The 17,140-nt window shown below is 35.2% G+C and overlaps 3 protein-coding genes across 4 annotated transcripts; 2 read left to right on the plus strand and 1 right to left on the minus strand.

Annotated features, from left to right (window-relative positions):
- The first annotated feature begins 507 nt into the window (after positions 1-507).
- On the plus strand, positions 508-5,052 carry LOC106099296. Its single transcript, XM_013277801.1, has 6 exons — positions 508-688; positions 764-2,225; positions 2,405-2,471; positions 2,576-2,699; positions 2,982-3,119; positions 3,193-5,052. The coding sequence occupies exons 1-6, from the start codon at positions 680-682 to the stop codon at positions 4,864-4,866; spliced, it is 3,474 nt and encodes a 1,157-aa protein (XP_013133255.1). The 5' UTR covers positions 508-679; the 3' UTR covers positions 4,867-5,052.
- Positions 5,053-5,436: 384 nt separating this feature from the next.
- LOC106099339 (peptidyl-alpha-hydroxyglycine alpha-amidating lyase 1-like) lies at positions 5,437-10,571 on the plus strand. Its single transcript, XM_013277861.1, has 8 exons — positions 5,437-5,642; positions 5,716-5,794; positions 5,910-6,147; positions 6,697-6,825; positions 7,044-7,195; positions 7,581-7,778; positions 8,053-8,313; positions 9,019-10,571. Exons 1-8 carry the CDS (start codon positions 5,553-5,555, stop codon positions 9,195-9,197), a joined length of 1,326 nt encoding a protein of 441 aa, XP_013133315.1. The 5' UTR covers positions 5,437-5,552; the 3' UTR covers positions 9,198-10,571.
- A 1,648-nt stretch (positions 10,572-12,219) lies between these two features.
- Positions 12,220-16,897, minus strand: LOC106099358 (protein RRNAD1). Of its 2 annotated transcripts, none has more exons than XM_013277884.1 (6): positions 16,630-16,897; positions 15,690-16,144; positions 15,114-15,528; positions 13,639-13,748; positions 12,924-13,096; positions 12,220-12,364 (listed from the first exon to the last, which is right to left on the minus strand). In XM_013277884.1, the coding sequence occupies exons 1-6, from the start codon at positions 16,717-16,719 to the stop codon at positions 12,285-12,287; spliced, it is 1,323 nt and encodes a 440-aa protein (XP_013133338.1). In that variant the 5' UTR covers positions 16,720-16,897; the 3' UTR covers positions 12,220-12,284. The 2 variants fall into 2 exon arrangements, with proteins under 2 accessions (XP_013133338.1, XP_013133337.1); XM_013277883.1 differs by having other exon boundaries at positions 12,924-13,105.
- Positions 16,898-17,140: the final 243 nt, after the last annotated feature.

A 17,140-nucleotide genomic window follows, 5' to 3' on the forward strand; every position in this document is an offset into this window, starting at 1 on the left:
ATTAAATATGAAATTAAGAAAAATATGTTTTTATTTCCCTACCCAATACGCCTGGTGTCGTACGATATGTATAAGGTACAAGCTTATACAAAATGTAATATAACAAGCAGAAGTTAATTATCAAAAAAAACTGGCAATTGTACACGAAATCAAATACTATGAGAACAATGTAATCAATTAAAAACAATTAAATTTCGAAGAAAAGTAAGGCCGATTAAAATTACCATGGAAAGTATCACTTTAAACAGCAGAATTCAGTGGAGGCCGCCCCCAAGCCCACACCAAGCACCTACGTCTGTATAGGGATGCGCTAATGAAGCTAATCATGAATGGCCATACATTTTAAATCTTATAAGAAATACTGTATTTCCCGTATGTAAAGAGTGAAGTGATACTTTTAAAAACATAAATTTCTGTGTTTTACACTATTCCGTCTTTAATAATCTGAATATAGTCTGTGAACTAGATGTCATTTGTGTTATTTTTAATCTATGGTTACATTTTTTTTTAGTTTTAAAGACTCGATTCGCTATGGAGTGTCAGACGTGTCCATAATAAATACAAATTCTGTTTTAGTTATTAAATAATGCTTTCAACAATTTTGTAATTGTTCCACTACAATTTTCGATTATGTTAATTTCGTGTGGTATTTTGTTTTATCCAAATTCACCGCTGAAATATGGAGGAGGTAAGTACTGAGGTTACCATATTTATGTTATGACACAACAATGCGTGATGATTTTGCAATCGTTTTCACTTTCAGGATCTTAATGAGAATGAGCTAAAGGAACGATTTTATTCTATGCGATATAAAGGCAATGAGACGGCCAATTTGACCACTAACCTTAAGGATGATAACTTCGTGGTCAAGCGGCCCCAAACTAACATACGTCGGTGTTGGCACACGAACGATGATCACACGTTACAAAAGGTTAACCGAGCAAAACAACACAATCTTTCCACAAATGAACCACTTACACCGGAAAATATAAAATCTAAGGGAGAAAAATGTAACGTGAATCCGCTAGCTGCCGATTTATCAATATTTCAATCTCCCGTACCGCAATACGTAAAGAGAAGCATAGAAATAATAGAAAACGATGGACCTATGAATATTGTGGAATTGCAATCAAGTGATGAGGATGAAGTTATTGAGGTTAAATTACCACCAAAACCAACCATTACTATTGAGAGTTCAGATGAAGATGAAATTTCAGAAGTTTCAAACACTACTAAAGTCAATGAGAAAAACGATAAAGTAACACCTGATAAAAAAACAAATAGGAGTGATAGAGATGTTTCAGCGAGTCCCGTTCCATCCATTGTGTCATCAGTTTCCGATGAGTTTATCCGCAGCGATTGCATCGCTCTTAACATATCCTCCAAACATCCAAACAAGCAAAGCTTCGACTTTAGTCTCCATGGCTCTGATATAATAGACCAAAGCTCTCCCCCTAAGAGAAAAAAAAAGAAGAAAAACAAGGATGCCACAACATCTACACCTATAACAACATCCCCTGCTACACCTGTAGCTAAAGAAGGTGAATACTTTGCAACACCAAAAAGTAAAGCAAAGAATAAACGACAGAAAACTAAAAACTATTCAGTATCAGAGAAGAGTATTCCAAATGCGGATGTATATGATTCAGACAGCAATCAATCTTGTAACGGAGTTGAGAAAACTAACACAACTTATGCATTCATAGATAGAAGTTTTTCCCATGCCGATGTTTACGAATCGGATTCAAACATATCTGAGAAGACGAGTCCTGTCAAAATAAATGAAAAACCTGCAGAAGAAAATATCTGTACATCGTCAGATGACAATGTTAGTTCTGAGAATCATACGGAAGAACAGGCTGCGGAGGTTATCCCACATGATGAAACTGTAGAACAATGTCAATCAACAATAGACTTAACAGATACATTAGATGAAACTATAATTGACGAGAACATTGTCATGGCAAATGTCACCGGTTTCCAGGAGAAACCAGATGTAGAACATGTGGATAAAATCCAAAACGATGCAATGAAATTTGGTTCGACAAAAGTACCAGCGATTCTATACGAAGATCTCGATTTCGATAATCTGAAAGGTAAAGAGAGAGTGTGTAAGAAAAGACGATATTCCGTGACAACTTTACGAGCAGAAATGGAGAAATTTTACAATGAAAGCTGGGGCGGGGAGAATTTTAATCACCGAGAAATACAGAAAAACATGTCCCGTAAGTTTTACCTTGATTTATTGTCCTATAGTAAATTTAAGAAAACAAATAGTAGAGTCATGCTTAATGGAATCCATGGTCTCTGCTTAAACCTCTGGATTACAGTTGTGAATTGTGTTGTATAAATTAAAGTTACAATGTGTTCTCACCCTTTAGTTACCAATACAATTTTTTTTTAGGTGACAAAAGTTTGTGGGTTATAGACCCCAAGGATAGAATGCCCGGACTGTCTAGAAGGAAACCAACGTAAGTGTAAATATCATAGAAACAATTGATACCATTAAATGTTTTAGCTATTGAGGCATCTGTCAAAAGGATTTTTCAATAAAATCAAAATTTTATTTTTACAGTTGTAACTACTGCAACCGCACTGGGCACCGCGACGACACATGCCGGTTAAAGCCACCTGTCTGTCACATGTGCGGCTACACCGGACACTACGAGACGCGCTGTCCTAGGAAGATTTGTGTCAATGTAAGTTTCATTACTAGTACATAAATGAGTAGTTGAATGGTAAGGGATTCTGAAAATTTATTATTTTATTCTAGCAAAGATTATTGTTGTTTCAATGATTTGATGTAGGTAGGGACTGCGGAAGGGAAAATATCCTCTTATCTATGCATCTCAGTCTCCGTGATGTCTATGGACAGCGGTTACTTCGCTGTTTTGGTGAATTCAGATAGCCGATTGCTCGTTTGCCTGTTTATATATAAAAAAAAACAAATCCAGTTAGGAAAAATGTTTATTTAATTTCAGTGTGGATCTCCAAATCACGTGTATACTACGATGTGCCGGAACTGCTCAAACTGGAATAATGTAAGGTGCCCCGAGTGTGGACAGATTGGCCACCCGGCCAGCCACTGCCCTGACTTGTGGCGACGTTACCATAACACGGTAGAGTATTACTTTTAGTAATCTTAAATGTCTTTTAAGGTCAATGAAATATTAATAATATCTTTTATTTTAGATCACTTGTAATACACCATTAGAGGAGAATCGGCATATGAAGAGTCGATATCAATTGTACTGCAGTGGCTGTGCCCGAAAAGGACATCTCATACACACCTGCAGAGTGTCGTTACCTTTTTCAGGTCTACCCATCAATTCTCCATATGTATCCTTGTATAGTCCCGTGTGGAATGATAAACAAAACGAAACACAACAAAGGAATCGACCTCTTATCCGTTATTTTACACAAGACACACCAACTCCGGTTGAATCTCTGTCAAACAAAAATGACAGGAACAAACGACTGTCAAATTCACCGGTTTGTCACGAAGGCCATACGAATAAGAAACGACACATGTCAAATTGTGAAGAGGTTGACACAAATAGAAATACAAACAGTCCTATGAGCAATAACACTAGTGGAAGAAAAACTCCGCAAAATAAAGATCAGTGTGAAGATGCAACCAAAGTGGTTAAAGATAAAATAACTGATGTAGAACCGCCTAAAACGAATGCTGTTGAAAAACAACCAGATTCCATTACAATTTCTTCATCAAATCGTGATAAAAAGGGACAAATGATACAAGACAATGAAGTTTCAGACACAAGTGACATTGTCACCACTGCGAGGATATATGTAACCAATGAAGTTATAGAAAAACTTAAGACAAAAGATGGAGAGGAACAGTTAAAGAAATTTACAGACACTAATAATGTAACTGTACAAAAAACAGATTCCAATACATTTATAAGTATTTTAGGGAAAGTCGCTGATCAAGAAGCTTTTCAATCCAATCTTAGAGAATGGATCCAAAGTCAAGAAAATAGTGATAAGTTAAAATCTAACAATGAGATAAATTTAAAATATGTCGAAAATGATCCCGAAAACGTCCTGTGCGACAATATACCACGCAACAGATACAATCTTATAAGAAAAATAAGCAAAGCTTTGGATTCGCTGAACGAAGATTTAGGTGATCCAAAAGACATCTATAAAGAGTTCACTTATCTACAAAACCATCACGAACAACTTCTTAAACAGAAGCAAATAAGCCCAAAACAGTTGTCCAATAATCGGGACAAACTTAATGATGTAATTAAAAAGCTCAATATGATTCTTATTGGACAAGCTGGCCTTGCCAATGGATGCAACCATTTAAGAGAATTACATACTCTTAAAGAAAAATTAACCAGTTTTAGACAAAAATATATACCGACAAAGATGCGGTCTGAAATTGGTGAACATTTTCATTATGTGTTTACTGCTTTGCCCAGAGAAGACTATCTCGACCTGTTGAATAAATATTATACTATAAGAAAGAAGCTAATAACATTAAAAAAGAAGAATGATAAATCTAAGAAACTTGGTCCGGCAATAGTGAGGAAAAAGTTGAATAGAAATTGGCAGAAGAAAAGTACTAAAGTGGATGTGAATGAAGCTGATCAAGGGAAGGGCAAAAAGAGTGTGGATCAGACAATGAATAAATTAGTATTTTACCACAGACGACTTATGTGCGCTAAGCCACATGATAATGTTCTCGCCAAGACAAGAGTCGAGTTGGTGAACAAGCTCAGTTCACACATCTCGTCGTTGGGACAAGATTGTAATAAGTCTCCGAAATCCTTGAGGAAAATGAAGAAGAGGATGAGGGTAACGCAAGAGCAAGCGCAGTTGTTCTTGACGAATGTCTGATGACTCTCTTGCACAAAGTCTGGCGCAGGAGGAATAGTGCTAAGGATAATGCGCCGTATACTGGAACAGTAAGGCAAATGTGCGACCCCGTTAACAAATGGGTTTATTTATATAATGTCACTTTTCCGTTCAGGTGTAATGGCACTTTTATTGTGCGTGTCAAATAAACTTATTAGTTAATGGATACATTTGATTTTTTCTTATTTAACCTAAAATCTAAAGTTTTGAAAATTATAAAAGATTTTTCAAATACAATTATAATGCTTTAAATCACAGTAGTATGTTTTACTCAATAATCAAATTCTCATTCCCTAAGACCATTGAAACCACCTCCATGAAAGACATGACCTCATGTTTCTATCGTTATGCTATTTAATAATACCCTAAAATTCTTACGAGTTTTTATCATACAATATAAATATCCAAATCATAAAAAGGATATCCCTTTGTACTATCAGATTTTCATATTATTAAAAGGAGAATTTTCTATTAACCGAAAACTGCCGATTATTATAAGGACACTTTCGAATATTAAAAGGAAACCCGATTCAACGCAGGCAACACTAAATCGCATACGTCACCAAACGTCAGTCATGATAAAATTTGATAAGAATTCATTTACTTGTTGATGTTTAAGAAACTGCATTTTAAATATTTATAAGGTTTAAATAATAAATATACTTACGATGAAATCTCTATCATGTACAGGTGTATCGAATGTTGTAAATATTGTATTAGTATTAGTGTTAAACTTTATCTACACTTCAGCACGAAGGGTAAGGAAATAAATTGGAATAAAAATTTTGTTATGCTATTACGGAAGTTTAATCAAATTTAAATTTAATTTAGGTACCTGTGAATGATTACTATGGTTTGTACGAACATCATCAGCCTCAATTTGCTGCAGCAATAGAAAAGTTAGAACATGGTTCGTATTTTTCGTATATTTTATATCCAAAGTAGTTATAAAAAAACATGTTGAAGTTTAAAGAATAAATTAAAATTAATGATGAACTTTTAAACTATCAAAAATAAAATTTTAGAACCAAAATGGGTGGAAAACTGGCCAGATGCATCTATTACTATGGGTCAAGTATCTGGAGTTGCTTTGGACAACTCCGGTCTACTTCTAGTGTTCCATCGTGGGCCTAACATATGGGGCGCCAGTACATTTAGTGATAGAAATGTGTACAATGGTATTGGAGAAAAGCCTATACCAGAACCAACAATCCTGGTGATAAATGACACTGGAGAATTGGTTGATAAATGGGGAAAAAATCTGTGAGTATTTTGGTTAGTTGCTTCTATTCTTTACTACAATGCAACATATTATTTAATTGATGTGTCATAACACCATGATGGCACTTATTATGTTAATTATAAAAAAAAAAACTCAAATAATAGGCTGTAAATGTACAAATGTAGTACTTATTTATATGTACATTGTACTTTAAAACAAAACTGCCTTTAATTCCTGTTTATATAGTATAATAATATTTAATCAGGTTTTTGTATTTTATAAATGTCACTTGTTTCTGTTTATGTTTATGTTTTAGCCTTGTAATTAACATGTACAGTATCATTCAAAAATGCTAACTTTTTATTTGATTTTCCCAGTACTTTTTATCCTTTAACCATACTACCTTTTTTATATTTTAACCAGTACTTTTTATCGTGTGATTGTGTGAATTATTGTAATTGTACAAAAAAAATAATTTCGTAGCCACATATCTACTATTTACTACTTTTACTGTCCTGCTTTGAGTAAAAACTGTTAGTAGAAATTAGGATTTTAATATGTTTATTTCAATTTTTTTTTACATTTCATAGCTTCTACATGCCTCATGGTATCACAGTTGATGCTGTAGGTAATGTGTGGTTGACTGATGTGGCTCTACATCAGGTCTTCAAGTTCACACCTGACCAGCGGGACAAACCGGCTATGGTGCTCGGAGAGAAGTGGGTTTAAATTTTTTTTATTTATTAAATAATACATCATATTAATTATTGGAGTCTATAAATATGGAATATTAAAATACCTAAAATGTTAAATTGATATACTAAATTAAGTACTAGGTACAGTCAGCTTAATTTGCGGTGTTCCAGTTACAAAAATTGCTTTGCGAACGAAATTAACCTTCATTCAGGATTAAGTTACTTAGACTTTTCTTAACTAGATTCGTGCCCGGCGACGATGAGAGCCACTTCTGCAAGCCGAGCGCGGTGGCGGTGATGTCCAGTGGGGAGTTCTTTGTAGCAGATGGCTATTGCAACACTAGGATCATAAAGTTTGCACCCGACGGCACGCGGATACTGCAGTGGGGGAAACGTACGCAATAAACTTCTATAGCTACATATTGAATGTTTAGTATAAGTATTATTGGGTAAAATATTTTTTTGTAATTTTAAATCACGTTACTGTAAAATTCACTCGATTTAGGGATTTTCTTTTAATTACACCTTATCAGGTATACATAGATAATTGTCACAAAACATTTCTTTCAACCATTCCAACTAAGATCAATGTTTGCTCTAGGATATGGTTCACGACAATAGTCTCGAATGGTGGGATTCGAACCCTCGACCGCAAGATCGGTAGTCCATACACGAAACTTTTAGGCTGTTGGCGCTTCAAAACTGTTTGAATACAAAGAATCAGTGTTCCACTATTAAACCCTTGATTTGAGTAGATATTTAGTGTGTATACACAACAGGGTACGGGGATTCCCCGTTCGTGTTCAAAGTGCCGCACGCCTTGGCGCTGGCGGAGGAGCGCGGCGCGGTGTGCGCGGCGGACCGCGAGCGCGGCCGCGTGGCGTGCTTCCGCGCCGACAACGGCACCTACCTCGCCGCCTACTCCAGCTGGCTCATCGGAGACCGGCTCTTCAGCGTCGCCTACGCGCCCGTACATGGTAAGCAGCCTTCAACTTATTATCGTCTCACATTTTCAAATATTTCTCGTTACGTATTAACTATAATCTAATCGTTAGCATCTTATTTATGTTATAAATAAGAAACTTTAGATGGTTGAACGACCCCATCCGCACATCCGACATCCGACATCCGCAACACTAGAGAAACTACAGATGCGTTGCTGGTCTTTGAGGAAATTGTAGGCTCGCTTCTTGAAGAAACCTAAGTCGTATTGGTTTGGAAATAGAGAAATATAGATAATATCGTCCGCAGGCGGTCGTTTGTACGTAGTGAACGGCCCGAGCGGCGGCGCGCCGGTGCGCGGCTACGTGCTGGAGTACGAGTCGGGGCGGCTGGTGGGCACGTTCGCGCCCGCGGGCAAGTTCTCCAACCCGCACGACGTGGCCGTGTCGGCGGACGGCGCGCGCCTCTTCGTGCCCGAGCTCGACCCCTACCGCGTCTGCAAGTTCGTGGACGACACGCCGCGCAACGCCTCCGACACCGCGCCGCGCGCCAAGCCCACCGCCACCGTCGGTCAGTGATGCTATGACACGTTACATGTTTTCATTTCACTGAAATCCCTTGTTCTTTGTGTTTAATGATATTTTAGTTTGTAACTAATACTGGTTAAGTATACTAATGAAGTAAATAAAAAAGTTCTCGCGTATTTAATTTAAATGCAGGATTTTTTTAATGTAAGCTCTTATGTGGCTTTAATGTAGAAGTCAATGATTTATATCATTCAACCTCTTAAAGTCTTAAATAAGACTAAAAATAAAAAATCGTTAAGACTTATAGAACAGAAAAATTAAATGAATAAAAAAAAATGTTACACTTACTATATGATATTCTACGTGTTTAAACTATGAAACCTGTCCGAGTGTAATAAATATCATAATGTAAAATTTATGAATCAATTTTCCATAACTAAATTCTAATTAGATTCGTTTGAAATATGCTTTGGTGAATGGTGTTTTTAAGTTCTATTTGCTTTCATTGTACTTTCAGCTATATCTTATGTATTGTGACGTCACTTGTCACATTAGGAAGCATGTTTGATCTGTTTTAATACTATGTTGTTAGTCGCAGTTCAAGTCGTGGAGGCACAACGCTTTCTTCTTCGCCTTTCAATGTACTGTCATATGTTTTTTCCACTTTGTCATCTTTCACACATTATTTGTGTTATGTTCTTAGATCTGCCACTTTAACTAGTAATAACTTGGTTGTATGTGTGGGCAGAAATGTCAGGGTCTAGCGCAGTGTCGATGGGCGCGGTGGGCACGTGGGGCGCGGTGTCGGGGGCCATGGGCGCAGCGCTAGGCGCGGTGGGCGCGGCGCTGCTCGCCCTCGGCGCCCTCGCCCTGCTGCGCGCCAGGAACCGCGGTAAGGAGGTGGAGGCTGAGCCCCTCGTGCAGTAATTACACATATGCACTCACTACACACGCTAAAACGATTTTTTCTGTAACTCGACTACCGCGAACGTAGCTGACTGTACACTCGCCTCAAGTACACTGAGCCACTGTCTTGTACAATGTAAATGGCCAGATACGAAATATTGTAGCATTTACTTGAAAGGATTGGGTACTTGGTTATAAATCGCTAACCATCAAAAGGAATTGTGATAAGAAGTAAGTTTTAATATTCTATGCATATGAATAATAATTTAACAAAAATAATACATTTTATAACGATGTGATAAAATAAAATGTTTTGTAATAATACATTCCAGTGAATATGAGTATATAGTATAGTTTTTTGCTACTATTATAGATAATTTTAATTTGGTAGGTTTACAATTAATTTTTAAAATTATATCTATACACTAAACAGTATATACCCTTTATTTAATAGATTATGAAAATAGTTTCATTATTTAATTCGTACTGAACAAAATAAGACTTACATATTTATTTAATTATATTAAGTTTAATTAGGTCTTTCCCTTTAGTCCAATTTTAGATTTTATAAAGCAACAAGAGTAGTGTTTTATTTTTTATATAATGTACATCTTGCACACATTCGTTATATCAAAACACTTTATATTTAAAACAGAGATATCTGTCGTCTTTAGATCATGTCTTTTTACGAAGAAGTTATATGTATTAGAGAGAACTTTTTTATTTATTTTACCAGTGTATAAATATTTTTTCGTGTGCAATATTGAAGTTAACTATGTCAGAGACAGTCAACTAGTTTTACTAGTTTTACGCTGTACTCACTGGTGATACATTCACAAAAAAAATTGTGATTTTTTTATGGAGGTTTTTTCTGCAGAGGTCACACTGTTATTTCACTAATTATTTTTAGTATAAACTTTTAGTATATAGGAATCGAGGTACATAAATTTAACATGATCAGTAAAAAGTAAATGCATACATATTTTGACTTCCTGTGATCTTTGTAAATGTGTTTTGAACATCATCGTGTTTTTACTGCTGAATTACTGGTATATGATTTATATTGCCATCTCTTTCATTCCACTTTAAAAAAAATCTAATTATTTTTGTACAGGTTATTCGGCAGTTGAATCTTGCGATTAGTTTACTTTAAGACTATTCTATGGGTTTCTGAAACGTCACAAATATTTAATTTAATTTTCATCTGATCTGAAGTCTTTGATCTGATTTATTTTTGTATGTTTTTTGTCCGGTTCTAAAGTGATTTCTTTTTAGCCTTAATTGTCATTTTATTATTTTATTTATCTGTTGTGATTTGTTTTGCACTGTTTATTTCTCATTTATTTTTATGTTTCTGTAATTTGTAAGATGTGACAATTGTATTATTGAAAAATATACTATTTTGAAGCAGCTTTGTTTTCTTTTTATTTTTATTGCACCTTTATCACTTTCGCACTTTAATTTTTTTAATGTTTTATGTTTTGTCATCCGAACTGAAATCTGGTAAGAATTTCTTGTTTCTTTAGCTTTTAGTAGCCACTTGCTAATTTTGATGAAGTCTAGGGGAGCGGCAATGCACAAACCGAGGATAATTATCAAATGAGGATAGTAAATTTACGTTTACGAAAAGTTTGCAAGTTAAGTAATGGTAGGTCTTTTAACAGAAATTTGTACTGATTGGCTGAAAAAGATTTGATAAAGAAAAAGAAGTTTAATTTTGTTATTAAAATATTTTAATAATTAAAATAGTTTACATTTCTATAACTACAACAACGCGAACGAAGGTGACTGTACATGTCTGTACTAGACCTTGGAAAAAAACATGCGAACCAAAAATTACCCTTATTAACAATTTCACTCACATTCATCGTAATGGTCGCCATTTACAAAAAATTACATGCCTCTAGTCACTTTCAGCGTTGGATCAAATAGAGGTATAATTTTTGTACAATAATCAACTGCAGGTCGTAAATGCGCGGCGCGTCGTCGCTGGGAGTACGGACGCGGGGAGTTCAAGTTGCTTCGTCTGCTGGACCGGCGGCGGTTCACACGCGTGCACTCCGACGACAGCGAGGACGAGCCCGCGCCCATGCTGCCCGCTCCACCGCGCGCCCCCGCCACCGCCTGATGCCACGTGCCCGCACGCACAGCCCGCGCCGCCCGCGCCGCCGCACTCACCCGCACAGTATACATGCAGTGCTGAGTGCTCGCTACACCACATACACCCCAAAATACATCACTCAAATCTAAATGATGAAGGAATTCTCTTATAAATCATCTTTTCGTCGAATACGTGAGACTCGACTGGCAAGACTGTTCCAATTCTACTCCTGCATATTTCATAAAGTATCTTACCTTACTGTGCATCAAATTAATATATCCTAATAACCAGAACACCATTTTGTAAGGGTATTTTTTAATCAAGTGTATTTAGAATTTCTTATTTACAAGTTTCGATTGTTTATAAAAGGGTGTGCATGTGGGCTTGTATCAAACACGGCTACAACGTGACAAATATGCGTGCAAATTAGAATTAGTAAGTCATTTTTATTCAGCGTTTATGGAATATATATGAGTCTAGTTAGGAATTCGTAACTTTAAGTCTTCTTTTAAGAAAAAACAAACTTATTACCTCATTCCTAGTCAAGTGATCTATATTTTTTATCTTAAGATAGCTGGTAATGTCCGTGAGTACTAGCTCGATAATAAACACGACAGACGTCTGCGCTCGTCTATAGCTCATGTTATAATGAGTACTAATAAGTGATTGCCTCCGTCTCAATCGCAATGCAATGCCCTTTAAAATCTTTTGATAAATCTAGAATACGTCTGTGTATTTTAATTTCATTTTTAGGTTAGGAAAATACTATCACAACTTTGGATATGAAAAGTAGTTTTATTGTAAATTATTCAAATAAAACTTCACTTTGAATTAAGGTGGCACAAAATAATTGCTTAATGTATAGGTCAGAATTCTAGAAATAATTCTAAAATATAATCATATAATTATGTATGTTTTGTGGTATAAAAATAAAATAGCATAATAATTTTAAGTATAGATTATATTTGATGAAAATAGCATACATATAGTTTTATAACAAGAAACAACTAGATTCTTCTACCGATGATTATATGATTGCGGGGTGATATTTTCGGATCGAATACTGGCCGAATCTCGCACTGAAGACCTGGAACAATTTTAACATAATACCAAAAATTAAAAATAAGTTACCTATAAGATTGTGTATGAACGCGCCATATTGTGACGTCATAACTGTCAAATCGTAAAAGGTAGGGTCAGTAACACAGTATTAAAATCTGAATCTTCAAAGTTATATTCGAATATTTTTGCACATTATTCGAATTGATTATAGTTTTAAAGTGAACTTTTGAATGATTACTATAGTTTCAAGCATTAAAGTACCTTAATATTTATTATTATTTGTAAGTGCCAAAAATATCTAGTCTTGCTTTACTATCAATGTTTTCTTGTGTAAAGCTATCTGTACATAATTTGTATACCAAAAATGTATTTATTCAATTTACGTGTTTTAATTTAATAAAGAAATTTATAAAACATTTAAAATTCATTTTATTTCTCATTACTGAAACGTAAAAAAATAAACTTTAGTTTAAATATGGCTGGAACAATTAGACAGTAACATACTTGAGACATGCTATTGTATACGGAAATTGAGCACTGGCTTACTTTACTGGCATGGGGCAGCTGTGGGCAGTAATACTTACCATGTTCTAGTACGTAGAGCATCCTGTCGAGTAGCACTAGTGTCTCTACAGCGGGGGCGAGTAGCAGCCGCAGCGAGTAGAGCAGTACAACGTGCCTCCATCGAGACACGCAGTCGTGTCCCGCGGACACCGCCTCCGCGCACAGACACACGTGCAGACGCGACAGCGCGGCACTACAGTAACTAAGAACACAATCGCACAACTTTTCGCGCTTTGATTCCTATGAGATTATATGGAGGTGCATCCACTCGATTTTTAGTTGTGCAACTAAACAGTTGAATTGGTTGCGAAACAACAGTTGTACGATAGTTTAGTCAACAGCTAAACGGATATGAAATTTGGTACAGATATGGTATCAATCTTGGAACACATAGGTTATTTACTTTTTTCTCAATTCCACGGGGACGAAACATAGTATGTAGAATTCAAACATAATGAGCATTCTGTCTATTGTAATATCACACAAAAACAACTGTACCTAGTTTTATAATAAAGAATCTTATCCTAACTTTGTTTTTTATTCAAAAGTCGAGCTTTCGCCCGCGACTCCGTCCGCGTGGTATTAAGAAATCAAAAGTAAGTTGCCTATGTGTTCTTCCAGACTGTGCCTTACATTTATGCCAAATTAAATTCAGCAATTTAGGCTACAAACTAACAATCATCCATCTAAACTTTCGCATTTATAATATTAGTATGATGAGATAAAAATGTATACCTGTCAAAAGTCATGGTATTAGAATGTTTAATGCTGCGGACAGGGGAGTGCTTCAATGCGGGATCATGTTCCACTAAGATCTTCTCCAAAGCCGCCCTGAACGCGTGGATCTGAAATTTAACTTTATATATATGTCGGAGGAAATCATTGAAGGAGTTGCTTGTTGATTGTATTATAACGCTTAACGTTCTCTTTATCATGTAAACACCTTTTGTAAATCTTAAGTTAATTTAATTACGAACTTCTATTTTGTTATAATGCCTAAAGCATATTTTTTGATAACAAATTTGTGATTATAGTCAAAATAGGAAGTTGTTAAGTAGCCATTGTCTAATGAATTACTGTTTACGAATTGTATGCAATATTTAATGTTTATTGAAATTGTAAAAGCTCCTAATAACTTTTAATTCGATTTTACTTTACTAGTTACGTTTTTCTTGGACTAAATAACATTGTAATCTCAAATTAAGTAAAGACCAATCAGAGCAGAGCACTTGGCTTGAGTGAGGTCTAGGCGCCATCTTTATAAGGCAGTTCGATAGTGTTTATGGGACCTTTTTGAAATAGAAACGGATCGAGTTGGATCGTTTGTTTGTTGGTAGTGTCTAAAGATTGGTGCTTTGAACTCACTGCTCGGTCTTGCTTGTTGATTTGCTATGTGATAACTGTAGATTCCGAAATATATTGTGTTAATCCGTGTCTCTAGTGTTTTAATGCTCGCACTTCACCCAAATGACGCCCACGAAACCAAGACTCGGTAGCAATGATGTCGGGGAGAAAGACCCAACTCCGACATATACTTATATTTACTACTAACTGTTGCCCGCGTCTTCATCCGCGCAATCTATACTATTATAAAAAAAGCGTAAACACACACTTTGTTGCCTAAGATGTCAGCAATTACAGCATAATTCTTTTTTCTACTAAAAAGCTCTACACTTACGTCACGCTTTAGCCTATATATTTTTACGCATTAAACTTAGAGGGTAAATATTTTCGATAAAAAGCCTAATGTGGGAAAGAGACCATAAGTTGCTGCCAACATCCAGAAAGTAAGATTATCCAGGTATGTCATGTCATTTTGACATTTGCTATTAATAATTTGACGAATGTGAGCAATAAAATAAAACTTTCATAATTTCATGCGGATGAAGCCGCAGGGGGAACAGCTAGTATTAAGATAAAAAGGTAACATATAATATGGCCGTCTATGTGAAACTCCGGTCGAAATGGGCCCAGCCGTTTCGGAGATTAGCCGAAATAAACAGACAGACAAAAAATTTTAAATGCAATTTTTGATATCAGCAACGTAAATACATTTTCCCGTAATCTGGAATTTTTCAGTTGATATTACAAACAGACACTCCAATTTTATTATATGTATAGATATAAAATATCTACTACTAATACTAATTTATTTTCAATATCTGTAATGTTTATTTAGCAATAAATTTGTATTTTTTAACTACACTTACCTTCAAATACTCATATTCTCCCTTCATCAGCCTTTCAGCGTATGTCTCAATAGCATGGCAAGCTATCTCCCTGCTTGTAAAAGTCAGTTTACTTCCTAAATTCTTAACATATTCACTCATAGGGTATCCATAAGGTTCGATATCGCAAGATAATTTCATATAACAACAACCTACTATGCAAATAAACTTAACTTTTTCGCAGTTAATGAAATGCTTAAGCAATAGTGGTCCTAAATCACCACACGGGTGAAGACCGATTAAGCCATACTCAGTTATATTAGCAGTTAAAGGCAGCTGAAGCAACTGCTCAGAAGATGTTAGTGTTAAGTTTATATGTGTTGGTCTTTTAAGTTTCGACATCAACTCTTCTGACAGATGCTTCTTTGCTGTGTACTCTAGTTCCAAGTCGAAAGTCCTGGAACAAGTAATATTTAGTTATCACCAAATATTTTATTAAAAAAAAAAAGAAAATATGAAAGCTTCCGTTATGTGGAGAATACTGGCAACTAGTGAAAACATATATCTTAAAAAAAAAAACCAATTAATTTTTTATTATTAATGGTAAATTGTACAGACCTAGCTTGCTCTGTTAATTGTGACTGAGATTCTATGCCCATTGTAAATAAATCATATTTGTAACTCAAAACCCGCATAAGATGGCCGAGCCCAGAACCAAAATCCAGAACAGCTCCGCAATTACTTAATTTTGCTGTTTCATTAACAATTTCAGCCATTAAATTTATCTCGTGCCTTTTCTTTAATTTCACATGTTTTAAAAACAGATTCTTTAATTTGGGATTATTAGCAACTTCTGAATGTGGAAAGTCTTCAATAATTCTAGTTTTATAGTTCATTTTCCGAGATATGCTTAGCGTGTGGGCACATTTAACTAGGGATAACAAGGATAATGGTAGCATATGTTTTATTGGTGCACCTGAGAGTAAGGTTCCCAAATCTTCGGGATCCATAGTCTGAAGACTTTCATTCCACGATGCCGGAAGAGTACTCCATTGATGGTCAACGTAAAAGTCCTGGAATGTATGTATTATATATCAACACTATTATAAATGCGAAATTATAGATGGTTGGATGTTTGTGAGGAATATCTCTAGAATGACTGAATGGATCTCCATGAATATGGAGACAGATGTAGAGCAATCTGGAAGAGTCTCTTACTTAGTCATTTTTGTAATACCGCGCGGGCGTAGTTGCGGGTTGGATTAATCAGATATAAAGTACATTAATTATATGTAATATGACCAATATTTATCTCAAAAAATTTTGATAGTCCTTAAATAATTACATATGTATGTACATTATATTATATACAAAGCCACAAGGGACAAAAATAGATTCTTACTTATATTGATTATAAATTATCAGGTCACGTTTTAGACTTGCGCACATTCTATTCACATTCTAGAGAAAATTTTCATATCTTTATCAGATTCGAAAAAAATATATAAAAGCCCGCATTTAACATTGTAATTTAATGAAGTTTATGTTGAATACTTACCAACATATACATATTCAACAACCATTCGTAAATTTTCACCAGATCTTGGGTCATCTCAAACTTCTTCTGAGCGTCTTCTTGTAAAACCATTTTTAATAGCACGACGCTTTCCTTCTGCTGTTAAATGTTTTAGATGTAATAACTGATACTATAGTAAGAGTTTGCTAAAGTTTATATTTATTATTTAATTCACGACAACGATATAATTACGGAGAAGAATCTTCGGATCGAAACTAAAATTTTCTCTTAACCAGCTGTCAAACGTCAAACCGACAATTAAAGGCAGTGTTACCATCGTACAAAATGTAAAATCCTACACAATTTCAAAGATTCTACCAGACAATAAAAAATATGGTTGTTAAATCCGCTAGATATGCCCCACTGTCTAATCCTCATTATTTAAGGTCTCATGAATGCGTTTCGTGGTTTGACGAGTTGTTATTTTCCTTTTTTGATTTTGCGTAAGCCCTGAAAACTGTTGTTATAAAATGTTTAAGCACTAATTTTACCT

Source organism: Papilio polytes, unplaced genomic scaffold (assembly GCF_000836215.1).
Source record: "Papilio polytes unplaced genomic scaffold, Ppol_1.0 DF824135.1, whole genome shotgun sequence".
Classification (NCBI taxonomy): Eukaryota; Metazoa; Arthropoda; class Insecta; order Lepidoptera; family Papilionidae; genus Papilio; species Papilio polytes.